General features: G+C 31.8%; 2 protein-coding genes across 2 annotated transcripts in view; one reads left to right on the forward strand and one right to left on the reverse strand.

Moving 5' to 3' along the window:
- The first annotated feature begins 1515 nt into the window (after positions 1–1515).
- On the forward strand, positions 1516–6900 carry LOC122503458. Its single transcript, XM_043614017.1, has one exon. It carries the CDS (start codon positions 1516–1518, stop codon positions 6898–6900), a length of 5385 nt encoding a protein of 1794 aa, XP_043469952.1.
- Positions 6901–9539: 2639 nt separating this feature from the next.
- LOC122503477 overlaps positions 9540–23249 on the reverse strand; it is a 65188-nt gene continuing 51478 nt past the window's right edge. The window contains exon 3 of the mRNA XM_043614043.1: positions 9540–9795. Within this exon, the coding sequence (XP_043469978.1) occupies positions 9621–9795 (175 nt within the window). The 3' untranslated portion in view covers positions 9540–9620. The remainder of the gene's footprint in view (positions 9796–23249) is intronic.

The raw sequence follows: 23249 nt of genomic DNA on the forward strand, positions 1-23249 counted from the left end.
CACCAAGACGGATCGATTGGTATATATAAAGTATATATTTTACTTAAATTTATAGAATTAAAACCAATTATAGACAAAAAATTTGCACTTTTAATAAAAATTCATTTTTTCTTAAAAATCATGTTGCTGTACAATAGAATGTTATTATTTATTGAGAAATAAATAAAAAATCTGATTCTTTGCATCAAGACGAATCGATTGATGTAAATGAAGTATATATTCTATTGAAAATTATAGAATTAATTACAATTAAAGTTGAAAAATTCACTTTTTGACTAAAAATTTTTTTGTTTATTTAGATTCATATTACTGTATAAGAAAATTTTGTTTTTTCTCTTAAGACAAATGAACTTTCTTTTATAAATGTTAAATTGTATGAAAAATGATTTAAAAATGAAATATATTTATCGTTTATGGGTGATTTGCACGTAACTGTAATATTTGGCGGCGTCACAGAAAACACATTCAAAATAAAAAATTTTTGCTTGGGTATGGATACATTTCACAGGTATATATAAAACCTATTCGCAACCACAAATATGTACAAATAGATATTATAATTTTTGATAAATTGCGGAATTCCCTCAAAAATTTCAGCTCCGTGGCGTGTCCGTTTTTTAAAATTTTAAGTTAAAATTCAGAAATTTTATTGAAAACGCCGAAACTGGAAACGAGAATTTTTGTAATATGAATTATGTATATAGGTGAACAATTTGTACATATAATGCATCTTCTAATACTTCTTATAAAATAATAAAATGTAAAATAGTTTTGTCCACAAATTTTTTCAATTTTGTAATAAGATTTTTTTCCCTATAATTTAACTGTTTATGGCACATTTTAATGTTATCTGAGAATTACAATCTAAAATAAGATCCATTAGCAACAAATATCAGTAAAAAAGAGGTTCAAAAATTAGAAGTTCTACACTCAAAAACAATTTTTTTTGTGAAAATGTGAAGGTCACAAAAAAAGTGATCAGTACCGTGGTATTACTATTCTTTTAATCTAAACACTCTCTGTTGTAATTATTACGATTTTTTTGAAAATTACAATAGAAACAAATTATCTGCCCAAAGAAAAGAATTATTTTGCAGAATTGTCGGAGTTAGGTTAGTTTAAATGTCAAATTTCAGCTCCGTGGCGCCTGTGGCGTACAGTGTTGTTATGATTGCTAGTAGAATTTTAAATTTTCATGGGAATTAGCTTTGATAATTGTGACGTATATAAAAGGGGGGCGGTTCCCCACCTATCATTTCAAGAGACTTTATTGAGTTAGTAGTCATTCGACCGTGCTCCAAGTGAGATGTAAATTCTTGTAATATATATATATAATAGTTCTGATTTATAATAAATAGCATTTTGAGTTAATGAGTGTAAAGTCCTTTTTTACCAAAACACTTCCTACCGATACTCTTCTCAGTGTTCATAACATTAGTGGCGACCGTGACAGGACACTGAGTGCATTCGTGGTGTAAATTTGTGAAACGGTTTCAAAAAAGGTAGCTATCCAAAATGGACGAACACAAAGCGGCACGTGCAGTGATACGCGCATCATTTACAAGAAATATGACTACTCTAGAACGACATCTCAAAGCGGAAAATATCCAACCTGGAGAGATGAAGTCATGTTTAGACCTATTGGAAGAAAAAATCCGAGAATTAGAATCCTACAACAAATTCATTTTCGAGCATATGATCAAAGCCAAGATGGCTGAAAGTGAGATCGCAGCAGAGGTAGATAGCGTTGATGGATACAAGGCGAAGTTCTTTCGCGCACGAGCAGAAGTAATGAGAGTGTTGTTCCCGCCAGTTCCTACACAGACACAAACAGACGAAATGTCGGGACGCGTATCGGTCCTATCGTGTTGTGGTAGTGGGGAGGGAAAACGATCATTCATACTTCCGAAAATTGAATTAACGAAATTCAGTGGCGATGTTCGCGAGTGGCTTCGGTTTTGGGCACAGTTTAAAAAAATCCACGAAGATGATTCTATGGATAAAGGCGACAAATTCCAATACCTTATCCAGGCGATGGTAAAGGATTCGAGGGCTAGCGAGTTGGTGAGCAGTTACCCGAGTACTAGTGAGAACTACGAAAAAGTTATCACGGCACTGCAATCACGGTTCGGAAGGGAAGAGATGTTAGTGGAAGTATATGTGAGAGCGCTCCTTGAGCTTGTATTGAACAATGCCACAAGGACGGATACGAAACTTCAACTATCAAAAATATACGATAAACTAGAATCTCAGTTGCGCGCTCTTGAATCACTAGGTGTTACAACGGACAAGTGCGCCACAATTTTGTATCCTTTAGTCGAGTCCTCGCTACCTGAAGAGCTGCTCCGCGCTTGGCAGAGATATTCGTCATCAGAGAAAAAAAATGTCGCGAAGGATCGATTAACCAACCTCATGAAGTTTCTACGTTCCGAAGTAGAGAATGAGGAAAGAATTTTGCTGGCAGTGCGAGGATTTTCGAGTACTTCCGCCGAGAGTGTCGCGCGTGACGAAAAATTCGTGAAAAGAAAATCAAAACCTAGCAGTGAGGAAATACCGACTGCAGCCGGATTGGTTTCGATTAAAGAGAAAACGAATTGTATTTTCTGTGATCAAGAACATGAAAGTGCTGAGTGTAGTTTTGCAAAGAACATGTCTCTTGAGGAACGACAGAAAATCGTGAAAAGTAAAAACGGCTGTTTCAATTGCTTAAAAACGGGACATCATTTTCGAAGGTGCAAGTATAACCAAAAGTGCGGATGGTGTCGAAAGAAGCACGTGATTATTATGTGTCGCGGGTTGAATACTTCAAAAGGAGGTGATGAACAAATAGGTGTAGCCTCCGTGAGTGTTCAAAAAAGGAACCCCTTGAGTATGCTGAGAAATCCCGAAATTTTCTTACAGACGTTAAAAGTGAAGTTAAACAACGGTGAAAAACAATGTATAGTGAGAGTCGCTTTGGACTCATGTTCTCATCGTTCATACATTTTGACGTCAATAGCAGAGAAAATGGGTTTTAACGCAGTTGGTCAACAAAGGATGATACATTTACTTTTCGGGGGTGCAAGAACGGAACCGCAAAATCACAAAGCGTACGATATTCACGTGAGCAATTTAAGTGAAACATTTAAGTGCAATTTCGTGGCCCTTTCGCGAGACACGATCGTTGAGAACATTCCTTGTGTGGATAACGGTCCGTGGATCGAAGAACTGGAAAAAAAGGGCATAGTACTCTCTGATCAGGGAACGCCGGGTGAACCGATCGCGATTCTGATTGGGGCAGATTTTCTAGGAAAGTTACAAACCGGAAAATCATTCGAGATGATGAGTGGCCCCACCGCAATCGAGACGAAGTTGGGATGGACCTTGATTGGCGAAAAGTTAGTAGAAAAGGACATAGCAAAGGTGAATACAGCCCTGTGTGTTGCGTCGTTGTTTGTGCGCGAGGCAAGTGTTTCAGACCTCTGGAACCTCGACGTTATAGGTATCGCTGATCCGACGGAGACGAAAACGAAGAGAGAGCATCAAGAGGACGTGAGGAGAGAATTTCAAGAGTCTACAACGGTTGAGGGAGAGGGACGTTTTCAAGTATCCCTACCATGGAAAGTCAATCACCCCCCCTTACCTGATAATTTCGATGTGGCGCAGAGGAGACTAGTTCCCATGACAAAGAAATTGATTGATCAAAATCTTTTCGTCGAATATGATCGAGTTTTCAAAGACTGGGAAAGTGAGGGGATAATTGAAAAGGTGCCTGATGGGGAACTAAGTGTCAAAGGTCACTACCTCCCACACAGACCGGTGATCAAGGAAAACAGTACAACGCGTGTTCGACCAGTGTATGATGCTTCCGCGAAGAAAAAGAATTCTCCGTCGTTAAACGAGTGTCTTGAAACGGGACCGAATCTAATTGAACTTGTGCCAACAATGTTGATACGGTTTCGTGAAAAAAGTGTCGGTGCAGTGGCTGATATCAAAAAAGCCTTCCTCCAAATTTGCGTGCGGCCTGAGGATCGGGATCATTTGCGATTTTTATGGTGGACGGACAGTGACGCGTCAAAGTTACTAGTGTATCGTCACGTGCGCGTAGTTTTTGGAGTGTCTAGTAGCCCATTTTTGCTGGGTGCGGCTATCGATATGCTCCTTTGTGACGCATTAAAGGAGGAACTGCCAGAAACAAAGAAAACAATGATAAAAAAATTGCAAAGGGCGTTCTATGTTGACAATTGCATGGTTAGTTTTGATTCGAAAGAAGAAGCAGTTCGGTTCAAGGAGATTGCAGTGGAAGTTATGCAGCAGAGAGGTTTCGAATTAAGAGGGTGGGAGTACTCGGGAGAAAACTCCGATCAAGAAACTGGTGTGCTCGGCCTAAACTGGAATAAAAGTGAAGATGTGTTGAAACTGGCATCCGGATCGTTCAGCCAAGAAATACCTGCAAAAATAACAAAGCGAGTTATTTTAGCCGCTTCCCACAAAGTGTTTGACCCGATTGGTTTTGTTTGCCCTGTGTTGTTGAAACCGAAACTGTTATTACAGTTAGTGTGTTTGAAAAATCTTGACTGGGACACAGAGGTGGACAGAGAAATTAGCAGTACATTTGGTGAGTGGCACAAACAGTTGCATCTATTGTCAGAAGTAAAAATACCACGTAATATGTGCGGGGGTGATATGAGATCGGTGACCTTTCACGTTTTTGTTGATGCAAGCAAAGTGGCGTATGGTGCAGCAATTTTTGCACGTACTCAATTCAAGGACAAAGTAAAAGTTATGATAGTACAAGCAAAATCGAGAGTTGCACCTACGAAGGGCATCACAACAAAAAACAGATCACTTCCGAGTCTAACAATACCGCGATTGGAACTTTTAGCAGCATGTATGGGTGCGCGTCTTATGGACTCAGTGACAAAAGCTCTAGAACTCAAACAAGTGAATGTGCAGTTTTGGAGTGACTCTACCACGGTGCTTGCGTGGATACAAAGAAACTGTCCTTGGGAAGTGTTCGTGTCAAACAGAGTGCAGGAGATTCGACAGTTGAGTGATCCCGAGAAGTGGAAACACGTCCCTGGAAAAATCAACCCAGCTGATCTGCCGTCGCGCGGTTGTACAGCGCAAGAATTACTCGAGTCGAAATGGTGGGAGGGGCCTCAGTGGCTCTACTCCCCTCCTAATCAGTGGCCTTCCGATGAGTGTGTGGCGAGCGAAGATATAGTTAATTCAGCTTTAAAGAAATCAGCGAGAATTTTAAACGAAACCGAAAATTGTGCATCACTTTTGACAGTCGAGTGTCCCGGAAGTAATAAAGAACAATTCAGTGAACGATTAACGCGTTATTCATCATATATAAAAATTATTCGAATTATTGCGTGGACAAGACGCTTTACATCAAATGCTTCAAAACAACGAGATAAGAGAAAATATGGCGAGCTGTCAAAACAGGAATTCTGCGAGGCGGAAGTTAAAGTGTTGCGCGTTGTACAAAAAGAGACGTTTGAAAGTGAGTCCGATGCAAAAATCAAATGTCTCAACCCTTGTGTTGATGAAAGTGGATTAATTCGACTACAAACACTCATCTCCAATCGAAAAGATACGGAAAATTTTCGGTACCCGGTAGTGTTGGATCCTAGTCACGATATCGTAAGAAAATTAATTGAATTTCATCATGTACAGTTACAACATGTTGGGGTTCAGGGGACATTAACGAATTTGAGAGAAAGATTTTGGGTTCTCACGGGAAGACGTGCAATCCGTTCTGTGATAAATAAGTGTGTGATCTGCAAAAGACACAAAGCCAAACATCTGGAGGTCGCGCCGGCTCCGTTACCTGAGGCTCGTGTTCGCGATGCAAAAGTGTTCGAGATTGTGGGAATCGACTATGCGGGACCTGTCTATTTAGTTGGAGGACAAAAAGCATGGATCGGCTTATTCACATGTGCAGTGTATCGGGCAGTGCATCTGGAGTTGGTTACGAGAGCAACAACGGCTGGATTTTTGGAGGCTTTAAGAAGATTTATATCCAGAAGAGGGCGTCCGAGTATTGTCTATTCGGACAATGGCACTAATTTTGAGGGCACAAATAATCTTCTAAAAAAGGTGAATTGGCAAGAGATTGAAAAATTCAGTGTGATTCGCGAAATCGAGTGGCGATTCAATCCTCCCTCTGCAGCCTGGTGGGGAGGATGGTGGGAGAGGCTCATCAGAATTTTAAAAGACCTCTTGAAAAGAGTTTTAAGAAAAGCCTCCCTCACATATGAAGAAATGAATACCACCCTGTGCGACTGTGAAGCAGTAATCAATGGTCGACCCATTACTTACCTATCTGACGATGCTTCGGAAATATCTTGCTTGACACCGGCTATGTTCCTGCAGGAGGTCACCGAGACGGGAGTAATGGACCTGGATCAAATCGACAGGATTGACTTAGGAAGAAGATTCGAGTATCGACAGAGAGTCAAGGATGACTTGCGTCAACGGTTCAGAGCGGAATATCTCGGTCAGTTGTCTGGGAGAATCCGTCAAGTGTCGAACGACCGTGAAGTGAAAGTGGGGGAAATTGTGTTAGTAGGTCATGAGAATCAGAAGAGGTTAAATTGGCCTTTGGCTAGAGTACTCGAGGTTTTGCCGGGAAGAGATGGAAAAGTGCGCGTAGTAAAATTGAAAACAGCAACCGGTGAGTTGATAAGGCCTGTACAGCGTTTATTCCCTCTGGAAGTAGCCGGTCCGATACCGGCAATAAATTCTGTGAAAGTGATGAGCGAAAAATGTGTGAATAAATCACCGATTGCGTGTGACGAATTGAGAAATGAAAAACCAAAGAAAAATAATGTCGAGAATGAAAATTCGAATGTTGAAAAACATACCAGGAGCGGACGTATGATAAAAGTTCCTGATCGTTTCAAGTTTTAAATAAAACATATATGTAATTTTATTTTGGACTTTAAAAAATTGTGAAAAAGGGTAAAAAGATTTAATTTTTTTTAGAGTTCTATTATGAAAGAAGTGTGTTTTGAGTTTGACAACTCAAAAGGTGGGAGAATGTTATGATTGCTAGTAGAATTTTAAATTTTCATGGGAATTAGCTTTGATAATTGTGACGTATATAAAAGGGGGGCGGTTCCCCACCTATCATTTCAAGAGACTTTATTGAGTTAGTAGTCATTCGACCGTGCTCCAAGTGAGATGTAAATTCTTGTAATATATATATATAATAGTTCTGATTTATAATAAATAGCATTTTGAGTTAATGAGTGTAAAGTCCTTTTTTACCAAAACACTTCCTACCGATACTCTTCTCAGTGTTCATAACAAGTGTGAAGGTGCAAATTCATGGATCAACAGTTGCTACAATAACACATATTATAGAAGAGGACAGACATAGTTGTGTCCTTTTATATTTCAGTGCTTCGGCAACCGTTGACTTATTAAAAAACACCTTATTATTCGAAAAAACACGCCTTTACTTTTGGTGCTTAATTTAAAATGTCTTTATGTCAACCATGCAGAAGCACAGTATTACTGTTGATCGTAACGCTTTTATTTGTGAATACTTTTCTGAAATTAGTTTTATGCGCTAATTTCCTAATGTTATGAAAATAAAATTTTCTGGTTATGTCAAGCTGATAGTAAATAGTAAATATTTTTGCTGGGGCTATTTTGTGCATCAAAATGCTTTTTTTAACTCAGTGACGCTCAGTGATTTATTCAAATTCAGAATTAAAAGAAAATCAACTTTTGCTTATGTTATACTTCCTTCTGAAGGTTTCCTATGAGTTAGTCAATGAAATAAATTTTTTTGTCAGAGTTGTAGTCATTAAAAGTTGTGCACAAAATAGACCCCGGGATGGGGCTACTTTGTGCATTGATCTTTCTGTTTTTATGTTACGTAAACATTTTTTTGATCCTTTCTTATTCATTAAATCTTTTGTGTAGATATTTCAAAGTAAATTAAAAAAGAATAAGATATTAAACAAAAATTTTGTAAATATTATACAACAAAATGTAAAATAAAACATTAAGATTTTGCTAAAATCATGATTTATTAAAAATTAACAACCTTTCTTCAAATTTTATATTACTCAGAAAATAAATAACACTTTTTCTTTTTAAATATACATTTTACAATAATACATTATAATCATTATAATACTATCATTTAAACACATGTAAATAACTTTGAATCTCATCATTTCAATAGGAGCTTTTTTAAACGTTTTGAATATGATATTTTTCAAAAACTTGAAATTAATATTTTAAAGTTAAATGAATAACAATTTAATATCTAATACACTTTTCAAGTTATTAGAGAAACGAGAAAAATAGTTTTAAAACTAATTTGAAAAACTTATAAATATTAATTAAAGTTAATTTTTTGCCGTTATGTTCCTCACCGGTTGAAGTTTTAATCGTTTTAAGGATTTTAATTAACTTATTTTTGGTTTTTTGACAAAGAAGTTCTTTTTAATAATTTTATATATTAAATACCTCGCGTACATAAAGTAGCCCCAGTTGACGGCAGTATTATTCAATGCATATATATAGGGTGGTCAGCTCCGTGGCAGCCAATTTTCGAAAATTTGTTATAATTTTTTTATAATTATAGCTGTAGTAAAATCGTTCAAATTACAACTATATTATGCCCTAATGATGAGGAAAAGTCATATTTAACATTAAAAAAACAAAATTTTTTTTCTTTTAAAACTGATCTTGAAATTGCACCGTTACGTGAAAATCACCCTTATGCTTCCTTCACGAGGAAGTTCATGTAATGAACATCTGGATTTACAGCTTGTTTTGTAAACTCCAGTTTCTAGTCGACAGGAAACTATATTCAGTTTTTTTAATAATCAAAAGAACTTACCTTAGTGATGTTCAATTGTAAGAAACACTATCGACCTAAACAAAATGAATATTTCGATTGAAGAATTCGACGCAGATTACAAAAAAATGTTATGTGAATACAGGTATAATAAAATTTTCACTAGTCTGGTTACTTTTTGGAAATTTAAAATTAAAGTTAAAAGTTTGGGCTCCCTTTTAAACTCTATTTGAGATGTTTATCACGTCCCGTTAATTTTTTACAGCGGTTTGAAAACGACAAAAATGTCATTTTTTGACACGTTAACCCCGTTTTGCTCAAAATTCATCCGATTCTTTTAGTGAAGGAGCTTCTTCCTTTCACCATCGCCAAACTACCTTGCGGGTCTTGGATTTAGGTTCCAATTGTCCCGACTCGCTGTCGCCTAATCGTCGATGGATTTAAATGGATTCTCTGTATGAATAGACCCACCAGACATATTCTTCACGCCAGAAAAATTATGTGAGTGGTACTGGATTTAAAAATTATTTAATTAATTTTATTAATTTTTTGTTACAGCATTATTCTTTTCAAAAATGTAAAAAAGAAAAATTTTTGATTTGTTTAGATGACCTCTTAAAAATGACTAATTAAATTAAACGTTTTCACAGTATGGACTCTTTACAAGAGGGTAGTTTAAACAAAAGAATATATTTTTTCCTTTTGCAACACATAATAATTTAACATTAAATTTTATTATTCTTTGTTTTTTATTAAGAAACGTTAAAGAATAAATAGTGGTTGTCACTGTCATAAATACATATGAATTTATTTATTTACATAATCTCTGCCGAGTAAAATATGTAGCAGCTCCAATTATTAGAATTCCAAGACATGCACCCAATGTTATTGTTGTAATTAAAAGAACATTGCTCTCCTCTGCATCTCCAAGAGCACTAATTTCCATTATGTGAGCAAAGTTTGAAACGCCATAATCATTTAAAACACTGAAATAATACAAATATTTTTTAAACATGGAATGTATTGTATGTACGTCCGTATTAAAACACAACTTTTAAGATTTTATTTTACGAGATAATTACAATTTTATTTTATTTTTATTATTATACTTTGAAAGAAATAAAGATAATTAAATAAATTTTTTTTAAATTAAAGCTTATAGGCTATACTTTAAAGATGAAACTAAGCGATTGCTAAAAAATAAAAATTTATAATTGTTATTAACAATTTTTTTAAACAATTGCAAATTGAAGAATCTTCTCAATGTTTTTAAAAGATTAAATTACCATGTATTGATGCGCAAAACTCCAATGATTAATTTAAAAAAAAAAGAAAAATCAGTAACCTTCAATATTATAGAAATTGTGTAAATTGTTCTGCCAAAATGCAAGCGAAAATTGACTCGAGTTCCAGGAAAAAGATAAAATGTTTCAAAGTAATAATAAAATGACCTAAAACTTCAACACCTGATTACTTCAATAATACATTTTTTTGAAAAATATCTACCAAAAATCATAGATAACTTGAAAATTGGAGACAAAAATTTTTGACGCACAATAAAAGAAATGATTTCGATATGTTAGGACTTTGATTATGTTTAAGAATTTTTGTCGAGTTTTGAGAAACCAAATCCTAACACATTTTTTGATGTCCTTTTCGAATGGCATAAGTTAGCTTTTGATCTCGTGTTAGTTTGTAGGAAAAATGTCATTGTTTAATTTAAGGAAACCGTTGAAATTTCAAACTCTGATCATTTTAACGCTTTTGCGGTGTTAAAAATGAACATCATTCCTAACTATACTTTTTGAAGCTCTTCCGAATGGCTATATGTGAGAATTTGATCTCTGCTTTGAGATCTCTGTTCTGAGAAAGAATTTAAACAATATAACTATGCCGCTGGGTTAGTGGAAAAAAAGGACACCTCGAATTTTGGTTGAAAAAGAGGACACCTCGCATCTTAGTTGAAGAAAAGGACACGTCGAAAATATTCATTTTATATCAATTTTCATTTGGCGATACTATGTGTAATGTAATTGTTTTTTGAGTTTTTGTAATAGAAGATATATGAAAACGGAATGCTAAAAATTTTACAAAATAACAATTCCTAAAGCTCAGGAACCGCTTTTTCGAATGCTGCAATAAAAAATATTGAAAGTTTATAAATGAACAAATTACATACAGTTATTTAATAAAAAACACGACTTTTTAAAGTATTTTTTCAAAAATCAAATTTTTTTCTTATTTATGGCAAAGGAATACGTCTCAAAGGTAAAAATAACACGTCAAAAAAGTCTAACCTAAAATGTAGTAAAATAAAATTAAAAAAAGCAAAATGGCGGATCAAAAATGGCGTTCAAAGTTGACTTTTTAATAAGTAATATACTGAAAGTGCACATTTTTTTAAAAACTTGATAGATTCCCTTGAAACTTTTTACTTGGGCGTTTTTGGGGTCGCTGATTACGAATATGATGGTAGTTTTCAAAAATTCAAAATGGCGAATCTAATATTGCGGACACTTTTTTTAAAACTTTATCGGATTTACTTTAAACTGATTACTCGGGGGCTTTTGGGGTCGCTAATTATGAATATGATAGTAGTTTTCAAAAATTCAAAATGGCGAATCCAATATGGCGCACACTTTTTTCAAAACTTCAACGGATTTGCTTGAAACTGATGGTTACTCGGGGGGTTTTTGTGGTCGCTGCTTATAAATATTACAGTAGTTTTCAAACATTAAAATTTCGGAACATATATATTATTTAGGTTAGAAATTACAGAAATCTAAACTGTTTTTTTGTTTTAAAATAATTACTAATATTAAAATTAATAATAATGATACTAATTATAAATATTTTTTTGTTATAATAATAATACTAATAAGAACTGTTTTTAATTGTTATTATCATAATAATAATGGCATTTTTTATTACTTTAACCCATTAATGCCCAAATGACCAAAATTTTTACTTGGACTTTAATACACGATTCGAAGTATTTATAGACAATAAATTTTAGCAGCAATGAGATGTAGGGGGTTTTGGGGATCGCTCTTTCATATTCTGGGGTCAAAATAGCGATTCGGTCAATACAAAATCCAATATGGCGGCTATTTTAAAAAAAAACCCAAAAAATAAGTACATTTTTTAAAAATATTTTTTTCAGATCTAAAAATTGTTTTTAAACCTTTCTTAAGGTTTCATAGAACAGCTATAAAGAGAGAGCAAAAATTGAAATTCCATTAAAATTTCCTAACGCATTTCACCTTTCCAATAAGTTCATGGGTGAAGTGGATCTCCACGATATGCTATATTGGATCCGATTTTGATCCGATTTTGAAAAACTGACATCGGAATCGTCATAAGCGACTTCGAAAACCCCCGAGTGACAAGTTTCAAGCGAATCCAAATTAAAAAAAAAATGTCCGACATATTGGATCCGCCATTTTGAATTTTGAAAAACTGACATCGGAATCGTCATCAGCGACCCCAAAAACCCCCGAGTATACATTTTGAATCGAATTTGCAAACTTTTTAAAGGTTGGTGTAAATTTTGATTTTTTTACTATAATGCATTTACTTTTCCAAAATTTTGATTCCGCTATCTTGAAATCAGAATTTTTCTATTTTCTATTTTGAAAGTACAACTATTTTTCCCACTAATAGCATCCCAGTAAACAAAAACTAATTCAAATAAATTAAAAAGAATTCACAATAAAGAGTTTCAGTGAATCCCGCTTTGTGACAAATACGAATTGGAGCTATGTTGCAATTTTCCTGAATTCGTCAAACTATTGAACTTCCAAACCTTCTATTCAAACTAATTCAATGGACAAGTTTTGGGGCCTTTAATATTTTTTAAATCGTCAGCACGAATTCAATGCATGCCTTGGTCATTTCTTACGAATGCGAATTCGTTTGCACAACTTTAGGCAAATTGAATCGAATTCAATCGAATATACAAAGAGCTTGAATGAATCCCGCTTTCTACCAAAAATCTTAATTCATTTCAATTCGTTTGAATTAGTTTTTTTTACTGGGATACTTTACCCTTAAACCGCACCCTGGGTGTGCGACACCCATATTCTAGCTTTTTACTCTAATATCTCGTTTAAATTCGTAAAAATTGAACATGTGTTGATATTGGACAGTACATTTTGTACTTAACTTTATGTTTCGTGAGTGACATTAGTCTGTCAAGTGTCTCTGTGTATTTGATAAATTTATGAAGTTGACGGCGAGAAATTCTCACGAAATTCTGCTTTGCATTGTGTTTTCTGCTCAACATGGGACCGTACCCTTAGAGTTTACGATTATCCAATTATCATTGACATTCTTTTAGATCCAACCAATCACCGTTAACCCAGAGTTAACTCGGGCGAGTGCCGAAAACAGCCCAAATGAAGTGCTAAAATATAGTTTCCAAGAGTGTCGATGGATGGATGCGTTATTACTATTATTATTTTTTTATTAAGACTATCTCCTCCGACGGCCGCAAGCGGCCGTCTACGGTGCTAGTTTTTATATGTCCATTGTCCAAGTCCATTATTTCATTAATAATAATATTCAAATTTTTTCAGTTAATAATTTGCTTATTTATATTTGAAATGTTGACGTTTTTTTTGACAATGCAAAATAAGATTTATTATGAGTACTTTCTCTTAACAAAAATAAAATTTATATATTCGCGCTCTTTTTAAATAACATACGACTGCAGCGCCACCTTCACATGTACAAACAATTTTAAAAACACCCTTCTATTAAGATTTTACATTCTCATTGCCCATTCTTTACTTCGATACTTTTCGATACATTCGACCTTTCCACTCCATGTCTTTTTTAAGAAAGGATATTATTATTATTTACTAGAGGTGTAAGTTTATAGTTTCTTGTCAATTCGTAATTAAAGTTCATAATTGACTTGACAAAAAACTATAAACTCTACACCTCTAGTAAATATATTCAGCCTCAAATCGCAACAACTACATCTAATTGAGGAGCTGGATTCTATAACCGGCTCTTCGCTCGAACTCATGCAGAAGATAGTCCCTTCGTCAGTTATGTCATGAAAATTTAAAACTCAAAAAAAAAATATTTAAAAATTATGACGTTGTAGAGGAGAAAAAAATACATCTTTTTTCTATTTACAATTTTTTTCTAGAATGCAAGTTATTAATACTAAAAAATAAAAACTAAAAATTTTTTTTCTGAAAAATTAATTACCTTTTGATAAATATATCGTCATTTCTCAGTCAAATATTAATGAAATGAACTGATTTTTTTTAGGCATGCACAATATATCTTACCGAAGCCCACAAGCCAAAGTAAAGTCAAAAAAAACAAATTGTTTATTAATTATTAATTTTGAAAGTTGTTATTTACAACAACAGGAATTTCAATTTTCAACGAGAAAAAGTATGCGACGAAATTTCACATTATGAAAACTTCTCGCGAGAAAGTTTTTCCTTTATTATTCAGGAAGTTTTTCCAAAAAGAATTAAACCGATTCGATGAGAAATAAAGAAAATAAAAGAAAAATAGCGAAACAGTATTTTCGTTCGCAGCGAAAACCCTGTTCGGCAGCCATGTTTATCATATGACTCGTAGCTTACGCACGCTCACACACTCACGCTGCTGTGTAAAATAGAAATGTGTGCGTGCGTACGTTACAAGTCATATGACAAACATGGCTGCCGAACAGGGTTTTCGCTGCGAACGAAAATACTGTTTCGCTATTTTTCTTTTATTTTCTTTATTTCTCATCGAATCGGTTTAATTCTTTTTGGAAAAACTTCCTGAATAATAAAGGAAAAACTTTCTCGCGAGAAGTTTTCATAATGTGAAATTTCGTCGCATACTTTTTCTCGTTGAAAATTGAAATTCCTGTTGTTGTAAATAACAACTTTCAAAATTAATAATTAATAAACAATTTGTTTTTTTTTACTTTACTTTGGCTTGTGGGCTTCGGTAAGATATATTGTGCATGCCTAAAAAAAATCGGTTCATTTCATTAATATTTGACTGAGAAATGACGATATATTTATCAAAAGGTAATTAATTTTTCAGAAAAAAAATTTTTAGTTTTTATTTTTTAGTATTAATAACTTGCATTCTAGAAAAAAATTGTAAATAGAAAAAAGATGTATTTTTTTCTCCTCTACAACGTCATAATTTTTAAATATTTTTTTTTTGACTTTTAAATTTTCATGACATAAATGACGAAGGGACTATCTTCTGCGTGAGTTCGAGCGAAGAGCCGGTTATAGAATCCAGCTCCTCAATTATTATTACATAGGTATAGAGTAAGAATTTTTGAAACGTGACACCTAAAATTCAAAAAATTTATTTTTGGCCAAAATGTTGTTTTTTCTATAGTGATTTACATAAAAAAACACTATGTCAAAGGATTTGCCAAAAAAAAAATTTTTGTTATTGTTATAAACAATTAAAGTTTTCAGACACTTTTTTTTAAAAAATTAATTAAAAAGAAACTTGTTAACCGATTTTAATGATTCAAGAGGCATTCTTTTTTATTTGAGTCAAAGTTTTGAATAAAATTTTTTTCGTAAAAAAATATTGAAATTTAATAAATAAACAAATTATTTATTTATAACAAATTAGCAAAAAACCATGTTCTCATAATCGAATTTCAAAATGAAAAAAATATTACTTATTCTCTGATTACCACTGAGTAATATTCCGTTGAGAAAAAAAATGGCACGGCTTGGACAACTGACTTATTTAAACATTGTTTATCCCGAGCAGAACGGGATTTGCATGTGACGTCACGCGCAGCGGTCCTTTGACGCGGGAATCTAAGAGAATATCAGAGGAATATCAAAAATAATATTAAAATAATGTTTAAGTATTTCTTATGGACGAAAAAAATATAACAATTTAATTAATTGTTTAAACAATTAATTTTTGTTATTTTTTCATAAACAGTAGTTAGGGCTAGAAATTTCTAGTCTTCTCGCAATTTCTCAATTTTTCAATGAGTAAAACATGTACTAATGATAAAAAATAAAAAGTTAATTAATTAAACATTGTTTAAACAATAATTAATTGTTGTTATTTTTATCATAAACTGTACTTAGGGTTAGAAATTTAGTTTTTTCAATCGTGCAATTTTTTATGAAAAAAAATCTACTGATAAAAAATAAAAAATTATTTATTTAAAAATAAATATAAATTAAATATATATATATATATAGTTTTTTTACTATAAAAAGTTGCATTATTGGCAAAAATGCAGGAATTTATAATTGATTATAAATTATAGATTATTATATTATTTATAATTATATTATATTATTATTATTATTATTATTATTATTATTATTATTATTATTATTATATTATATATTATATTATTATTATTATATTATTATTTTATCCCTAAATTTATAATCAATTGAAAAATTATAAATGCTCTAAATTTATAATCAATTGAAAAATTATAAATGCCCTAAATGTATAATCAATTGAAAAATTATTAATTGTTTATCAATGGTTAAATAACATTCTTTTAGTTTTACTATTATAATTAAGTATTTAAATTATAAAAAAAATTTAAAATTGAGAAAAACTAAGGAATTTCTAGTTAAGTACAGTTAATTGAAAAATTAACAAAATAAATTGTTTAAATAATGTTTAAATAATTAGATAATTTTTAATTTTGTTATACTTAAGTGCTTTCGTTACAAAAAATGCATAATATAGAAAAAGAACAAGTAATTTCTAACTATAATTGCAGTTATGAAAAAAATAACAACAATTAATTGTTTCAACAATTTAATAAATAAGTAATTTTTAGTTTTAATGATTAATATATGTTTACGCCTGAAAAATTGCATAATTGAGAAAAAACTTTAAATTTCTAGCCCTAAGTACCGTTTATGAAAAAAATAACAACAATTAATTATTGTTTAAAGAATGTTTAATTAATTTATTTTTTACCATTAGTAGATGTTTTACTCATTGAGAAATTGAGAGAAGACTAGAAATTTCTAGCCCTAACTACTGTTTATGAAAAAATAACAAAAATTAATTGTTTAAACAATTAATTAAATTGTTATATTTTTTTCGTCCATAAGAAATACTTAAACATTATTTTAATATTATTTTTGATATTCCTCTGATATTCTCTTAGATTCCCGCGTCAATGGACCGCTGCGCGTGACGTCACATGCAAATCCCGTTCTGCTCGGGATAAACAATGTTTAAATAAGTCAGTTGTCCAAGCCGTGCCATTTTTTTTCTCAACGGAATATTACTCACAATCAGTGGTAATCAGAGAATAAGTACTATTTTTTTCATTTTGAAATTCGATTGAGAACATGGTTTTTTGCTAATTTGTTATAAATAAATAATTTGTTTATTTATTAAATTTCAATATTTTTTTTCGAAAAAAATTTTATTCAAAACTTTGACTCAAATAAAAAAGAATGCCTCTTGAATCATTAAAATCGGTTAACAAGTTTCTTTTTAATTAATTTTAAAAAAAAAAGTGTCTGAAAACTTTAATTGTTTATAACAATAACAAAAATTTTTTTTTTGGCAAATCCTTTGACATAGTGTGTTTTTATGTAAAGCACTATAGAAAAAACAACATTTTGGCCAAAAATAAATTTTTTGAATTTTAGGTGGCACGTTTCAAAAATTCTTACTCTATACTTTACACAGGTCTCCTCAGAGGTGGGCAGGTTATTCTAAAATGTACCGCTACAAACTTGGTGGGGAGTTGTTTCAAATGACTCTTAGATTCCAATTTTTCAAACCGATAAATCGTACCTGATCCTCTTTTCGAATTATCTCTTACACAGATAGTCGGAAACTTGAAAAATTTATTATCTTAATGTGTAAGCTTTGATTCAGAAGACTACTGATTTTTCGTTATTAAAAATTTTTTGGACAAACATTTTATAGATAATTATGGTTCCGAATTGTCGCTTCTTCAAGAAATTTTTGGATTTTTTTAATTTGGACACGTCTGTCACATGTTACAGTGCTATATATGCATACATATAATTTTTAGTCAACAAGTTTGTATCCAAGCGAGAATTTCGCATCTTAAAAGAGCATCATTTATATATGGGGCAAAATTCCTCAACTGGCCAGGTTAAAAAATGAATTTTCTCTAAACTTGGCTAAAATGTTACTATTATATTAGTACAAGTGTAAATATAATTTACTAAAAATAAATGTAAATAATAAATAATAAATGTAAATTTAATTTTTTTTTGAATTTGATAAAATATTTTTTGAGTTATGTGCTCTCTAAATCTGAATCAGCGATAAGTATGCCACTATTTCAATTAGCGTATATGCGCTGTGAATTAGTGAAATTTCACTAAATAATCAGTGAAACTTCACTGATTAATTAGCGCATATACGCTGTTTTAAAATAGTGGCATACTTATCGCTGAGAATCAGTGAAATTTCGCTGATTCAGATTTAGAGAGTGTTACGGTATAACCTCACAGTTAAAAAAATAAAATAAAAGAAAAATTATTAAAATTAAAAATTATTTTAATAATCCTATAAAATATTATTTATTATTTAATATTTCCCCTTGTCTAAAAAGACCACTACAAGATAGTGTCTAAGATTTTAGGACAGACGAAAATAAATAAAAAGGCAAAAGCTTCACAAGTGAAGCCCGACCCAATTTAATTATTTTTCGTTTCCTTAAAATTTTAAATACTAATTTTGGATTCGAATCAATAATTAAACCCAACAAAAAAAACTTCAAAATTAATTAAAGGTGTTAATAATAAATTCAGTGCGTGTGTGTGCGTGAAGTTTAGAATTTCCCCTTTTCTTTTGAGTTTTATTCTTGCGTGCATTTGCCTAGGTTAACCGAAATTAAGGCCTAAGCAAATTCGTACAAAGACAATTGAGAATGTTCGCCCGCCGAGCATCTCAATACTCAGGCGGTAGTAAATAAGAAATTTATGTTTAAAAGAAGAGAGGGTGAGTTTTTGAATACTGTATCGTTCCTTTTTACTTTTCTCTCTTTGTATTTTTCTGTAATGATTTTCTTACTTCTTGGTTTAAAATAAATTGTACTTTTTATTTGAAATCTTGTTCTTTTTAATGTCTTTATATTTGATCTCTGTTATCATCATTTTACTAAATTAGAAAAAGGTGTTGCTTGGTAAATTCTTTTAAAAGACAAAAACGGATCCCATAAATTAAAAACAGGGCCATCCGGCCCTGGCAGCTTGATTCCTCCCGTGTAGAAATTACCCTACTAGGGCCATAGTAAGGAATGAAACGCCGCGCCCGATCAGGGCCAGATCGGGGCGAAAAGAAAATGTGGATTTCCTGATCAGGGTCACATCGGGCGCGGCGTTTCATTCCCTAATAGGTCGGCCCTATCCGGCCCTAATCAGGGCCCCAGCGAAATTTCTACACGGGCTCCGGCGAACCTCCGCAGGCGCGCGGTAGAATTTCTTTTCATCGCTCGACAAGTAAATTTGATATTTCAAAGTTTTGATTTCTGGATTTTTTTTTTCAAATTTAATAATTTAATAAATAATTATTTTTCGGTTCGTAACATTATGGAGTTTCAAAATTTTGATTTTTTTGAAAATATCTTTTTTTCGATTTAATATATTGATATGTAACATTAATCAAATTTAAAGTATGAATAGTGATTTTTAAAGGGGTTTTCACGGGCTATAAGCTGGTGATGAAAAAAAGTTGTTTTCTTTCAATTTGACCTTGAAATTCAAGGTCAAATTCTTAATTTCAATATATCTCAAAATCGATGTTTTTTATTTTTTTCTAACCTATCCCAATCGAAAGCTTACCTTTTTTCCTATGAGCCATGTAAAAATCAGAGTGGACCATGGAACTTTTTGAAGAAATTAAATATAAATCATCATTTTCTATGTAAAATAATGATAAATTATTATTTTCCTTAAAAATTTCCATGGTCCCACTCTGATCTTTACATGGCTAATAGGAAAAAAGATAAGCTTTCGATTGGGATAGGTTAGAAAAAAATAAAAAACATCGATTTTGAGATATATTGAAATTAAGAGTTTGACCTTGAATTTCTGCCCGTGTAATGTATACTATTTTTCTTTATATACGGTCGAAAGTACGCTCGCTAATTTCTTTTTTAAGAAAATTGCAATCGTGTTTCATTTGACTGCCGGCCATCTTTATTTACTTTTGCTCCTCGCTTCAACGCCTCTAGCGGACACTCGTGAAGCTCTGGTTTTTTCTCTGTCTCTCTCTTGCAAACAATATTCGCCTGCCCCGACATTTGATGCACGAGCGAAGCGAGTGCTTCTGGTCGGGGGCAGGCACGAAAAAAAATGTGAAAAAGATAAATTAATATATTATATTTTCAAAAGAATTTTTCTGGTGGTACAAAATTAATTTTATGTTTCTAAAATTCTAAACGTTCTAATGAACCTAATTTCATTATTTCTTCAAATTATTAAAATTTTATTATAACATTTTGGCACGTATTAAAAAAGAAATTAAAAAATTTTTAATTATTTTATTTTTGTTTTTAATGTTTATGAAAATAAGTTTTGAAAATAATTATATCAGCAAAAGATTTCGTTCATTTCAATATTCAGAGCTTGTGGATAATAAATTTATAAAGTATAAAAAGTTTTCTTGATAATTTTTTTTTCTCATTTTATATTGCGATAACAATTACTCGTTAAATTGTCACTGAACTCGAAATTTTCTTATTTACCGACAGTGGTGTTTTTACCGACAGAGAATTCTTTTACTTCCGCTGTAATAGAGGTTGGGTATGAAAGGGCGGTATTCATAGTCCCGACTTAAGCAAGGATTTAAGCTTTGCTTGATCAAGTCGGTCTTATTCGATTGAGTCGAGCTTAAGACCATATGTATTCATAGTAAAAAATAAGCAACTGCTTGGTAAAGGAAATGCACCTTAAGAATTGCTTGACCAAGCAAATGCGATGATCTTATTGAGCGTTCGGCTTTTTCCGTCAATATTCTCTTGTATCTACCAATAAGCGACGGTAGATAGCTTATATTCATTAGAAAAAATGACGCTAATGCACATAAAATATCTTATAATGGAGAGGAGGGGGGTTAAAAAAACTTAAAAATATGCATAATATTTTAAGATAGCACATATGAGTTTTATGCGCAAACTCCGCGTGCTCTTGTTTGATTCGTTGAGTTCATACTTTGGCTGAATCCTCAAGAGAAACCGGGAATTACAAATAATAAAACAATAATATTCCGTTAAAACGGAGGGAAAAACCTTACAAGCAGAATGGATCAATCAATAATTAATAATATTAATTATTGTTGGAAATCATTCCTCTTGAGAGTAAACCCAAATAATTTATTTAATAAAAAGTTCAAGAGTACAAAATGACTAAGGAAACTTAGAAGCAACCTTTCTAGTCAATAGTCAACTAAATTCTGACTTGCAGTTATAGTCTAGTGGAGTTGGTTTCCGCTGTTAGTCCAGGTTGGGGGAAATGCGCATGTTCAAAGTGACGCGTATCCCCCACTATACACTTTATGCACTTCACTAATACTAATACTGTTTCATACGTCACACCTGTCGGTGTTGATACACACACATTCGTCATAGTTTTATTATTCCTATCCTTATCATATTATAGTTATTTTAATTATTTAGTTTATATACAATTAATAAACTAATAGTAATATTTACATTTATAATAAGCATATTTACTCTTGTATTCGACGCTCACATACGTGTTACAAATATAATAAATATTATATAAATAAATTATACAATGCTGATGATCATGATAGTTATAACAAATTTATTGTTTAACTATAAATCTTAAAGGTAATTTATTTACAAGTGTTAATTCACTACTAGTAATATTATAATAGTTGATTAAATTTTAGATTGATAGAAATAATGAAATATAGAAATTACGATTATTTATAAAAAGTAGTTGAGCGATTCTAAAAAGCGATTCTAAAAAGTAATGAAAATTGGGTTTTTCCAGTACGTGACAATTTTAAAGTTAAAAGGATAGAAAGTTTTTAGGTGTACAATTTCGGTAGTATTACCTGAACAAAGATCTGGTCTATAAAAGTAAGCTGTTCTGATTTTATGACTTCTTAAAGGAGTATACTTTTTGGGTATTTTACAATTGTACCTAGTGTTAGAAAAACAGATTGGTTTGGAAGGAAATCGAAGAGTTTAGATTTTATTAAAAACATGTGTTTCTTAATCCAGATTATCTTTATGATGTTTCAGAAATATTTTCAGTTTCTTAAAGTAGAATTACTCATTCTTTAGAATATTTGAAATGACATCCGCTAAAACATGAAAATATGTTTAGGTACTTTATTATATTTTTCTTTAGTCATTCTCAGTCTCAGGTTTATTTTTATTGAAGTATGAATTCAAATATATTATTTTAATAATTTTGATTTCACCGCGACATACAATCATGATTCGATTAATCTCGAAGTATGATTCGAGCGAGATAGTAGTCGCTCGTCACACGAAGCACAAATGTTTGACTTTCTGCTGCGAAATCGCAGAAGGAAGTACGTACTTTCGACCGAGGTATGAAGAAAATATATTTTTAAAAAAATTAAAATTTTGAAACTCTATAACTCAACAAATGTTTTATCAAATTCAAAAAAAATTTACATTTACACTTCTACTAATAATAGTAACATTTTAGCAAAGTTTAGAGAAAATTCATTTTTTGACCTGGACAGTTGAGGAATTTGGCCCCATATGTGGACGTCCGCATGAAAAAGGACCACTTTGTCGGTTCTAGATTCGGAGATAATCGCAATTTACTAATTTTGAAAAAAAAGAAACTTTTTTTTATTCTTTTTTCTAAATCTATACAGGGTCACACACGTCGAATCATGCATTTTTCATTAATTTATTAATACTCTTTAAGTATTCTTAGTTATTAGAACCAAAAAAAGAGATAGTAGACATAAAAAAATTTTGATGGACTTCATTTTTAAAAATCTAAGGAAATATCGAAGTTTTTATTTCTAAAAAAATAAATTAGAAATGGTAATGTGAATTTTACTGTTTTTTCGGGGAAGTTATTCAGATGAAAGTTATTTTAAGTCTAGTACACCTTAAAGATGAAAAATCAAAAGGTTTTGAATTTTTCCGCCTCCTCCATTTTGAAACAGAAACAACTTTTGCAACAGACCGATAAAGTTGTTCTTCTTCCATTTTTTTGTCTAAAAAGAAAATAAAATACTTAAAGAGTATCAATAAATTAATGAAAAGTGCATGATTCGACGTGTCTGACCCTGTATTTATTTATGCAAAAACTCAATTAGTTAACCCATTAACGCCCAACTCGTGAAAATTCTTTGGTCATTTTCAAGCTACATAATCTATATTAATAAAATCAGACTTTTGTCTGTACATTGCACGAAATTAATTTTTTCTAGCATAATTTATTTATTT

Source organism: Leptopilina heterotoma, unplaced genomic scaffold (assembly GCF_015476425.1).
Source record: "Leptopilina heterotoma isolate Lh14 unplaced genomic scaffold, ASM1547642v1 Lhet_1092, whole genome shotgun sequence".
NCBI classification, from domain to species: Eukaryota; Metazoa; Arthropoda; class Insecta; order Hymenoptera; family Figitidae; genus Leptopilina; species Leptopilina heterotoma.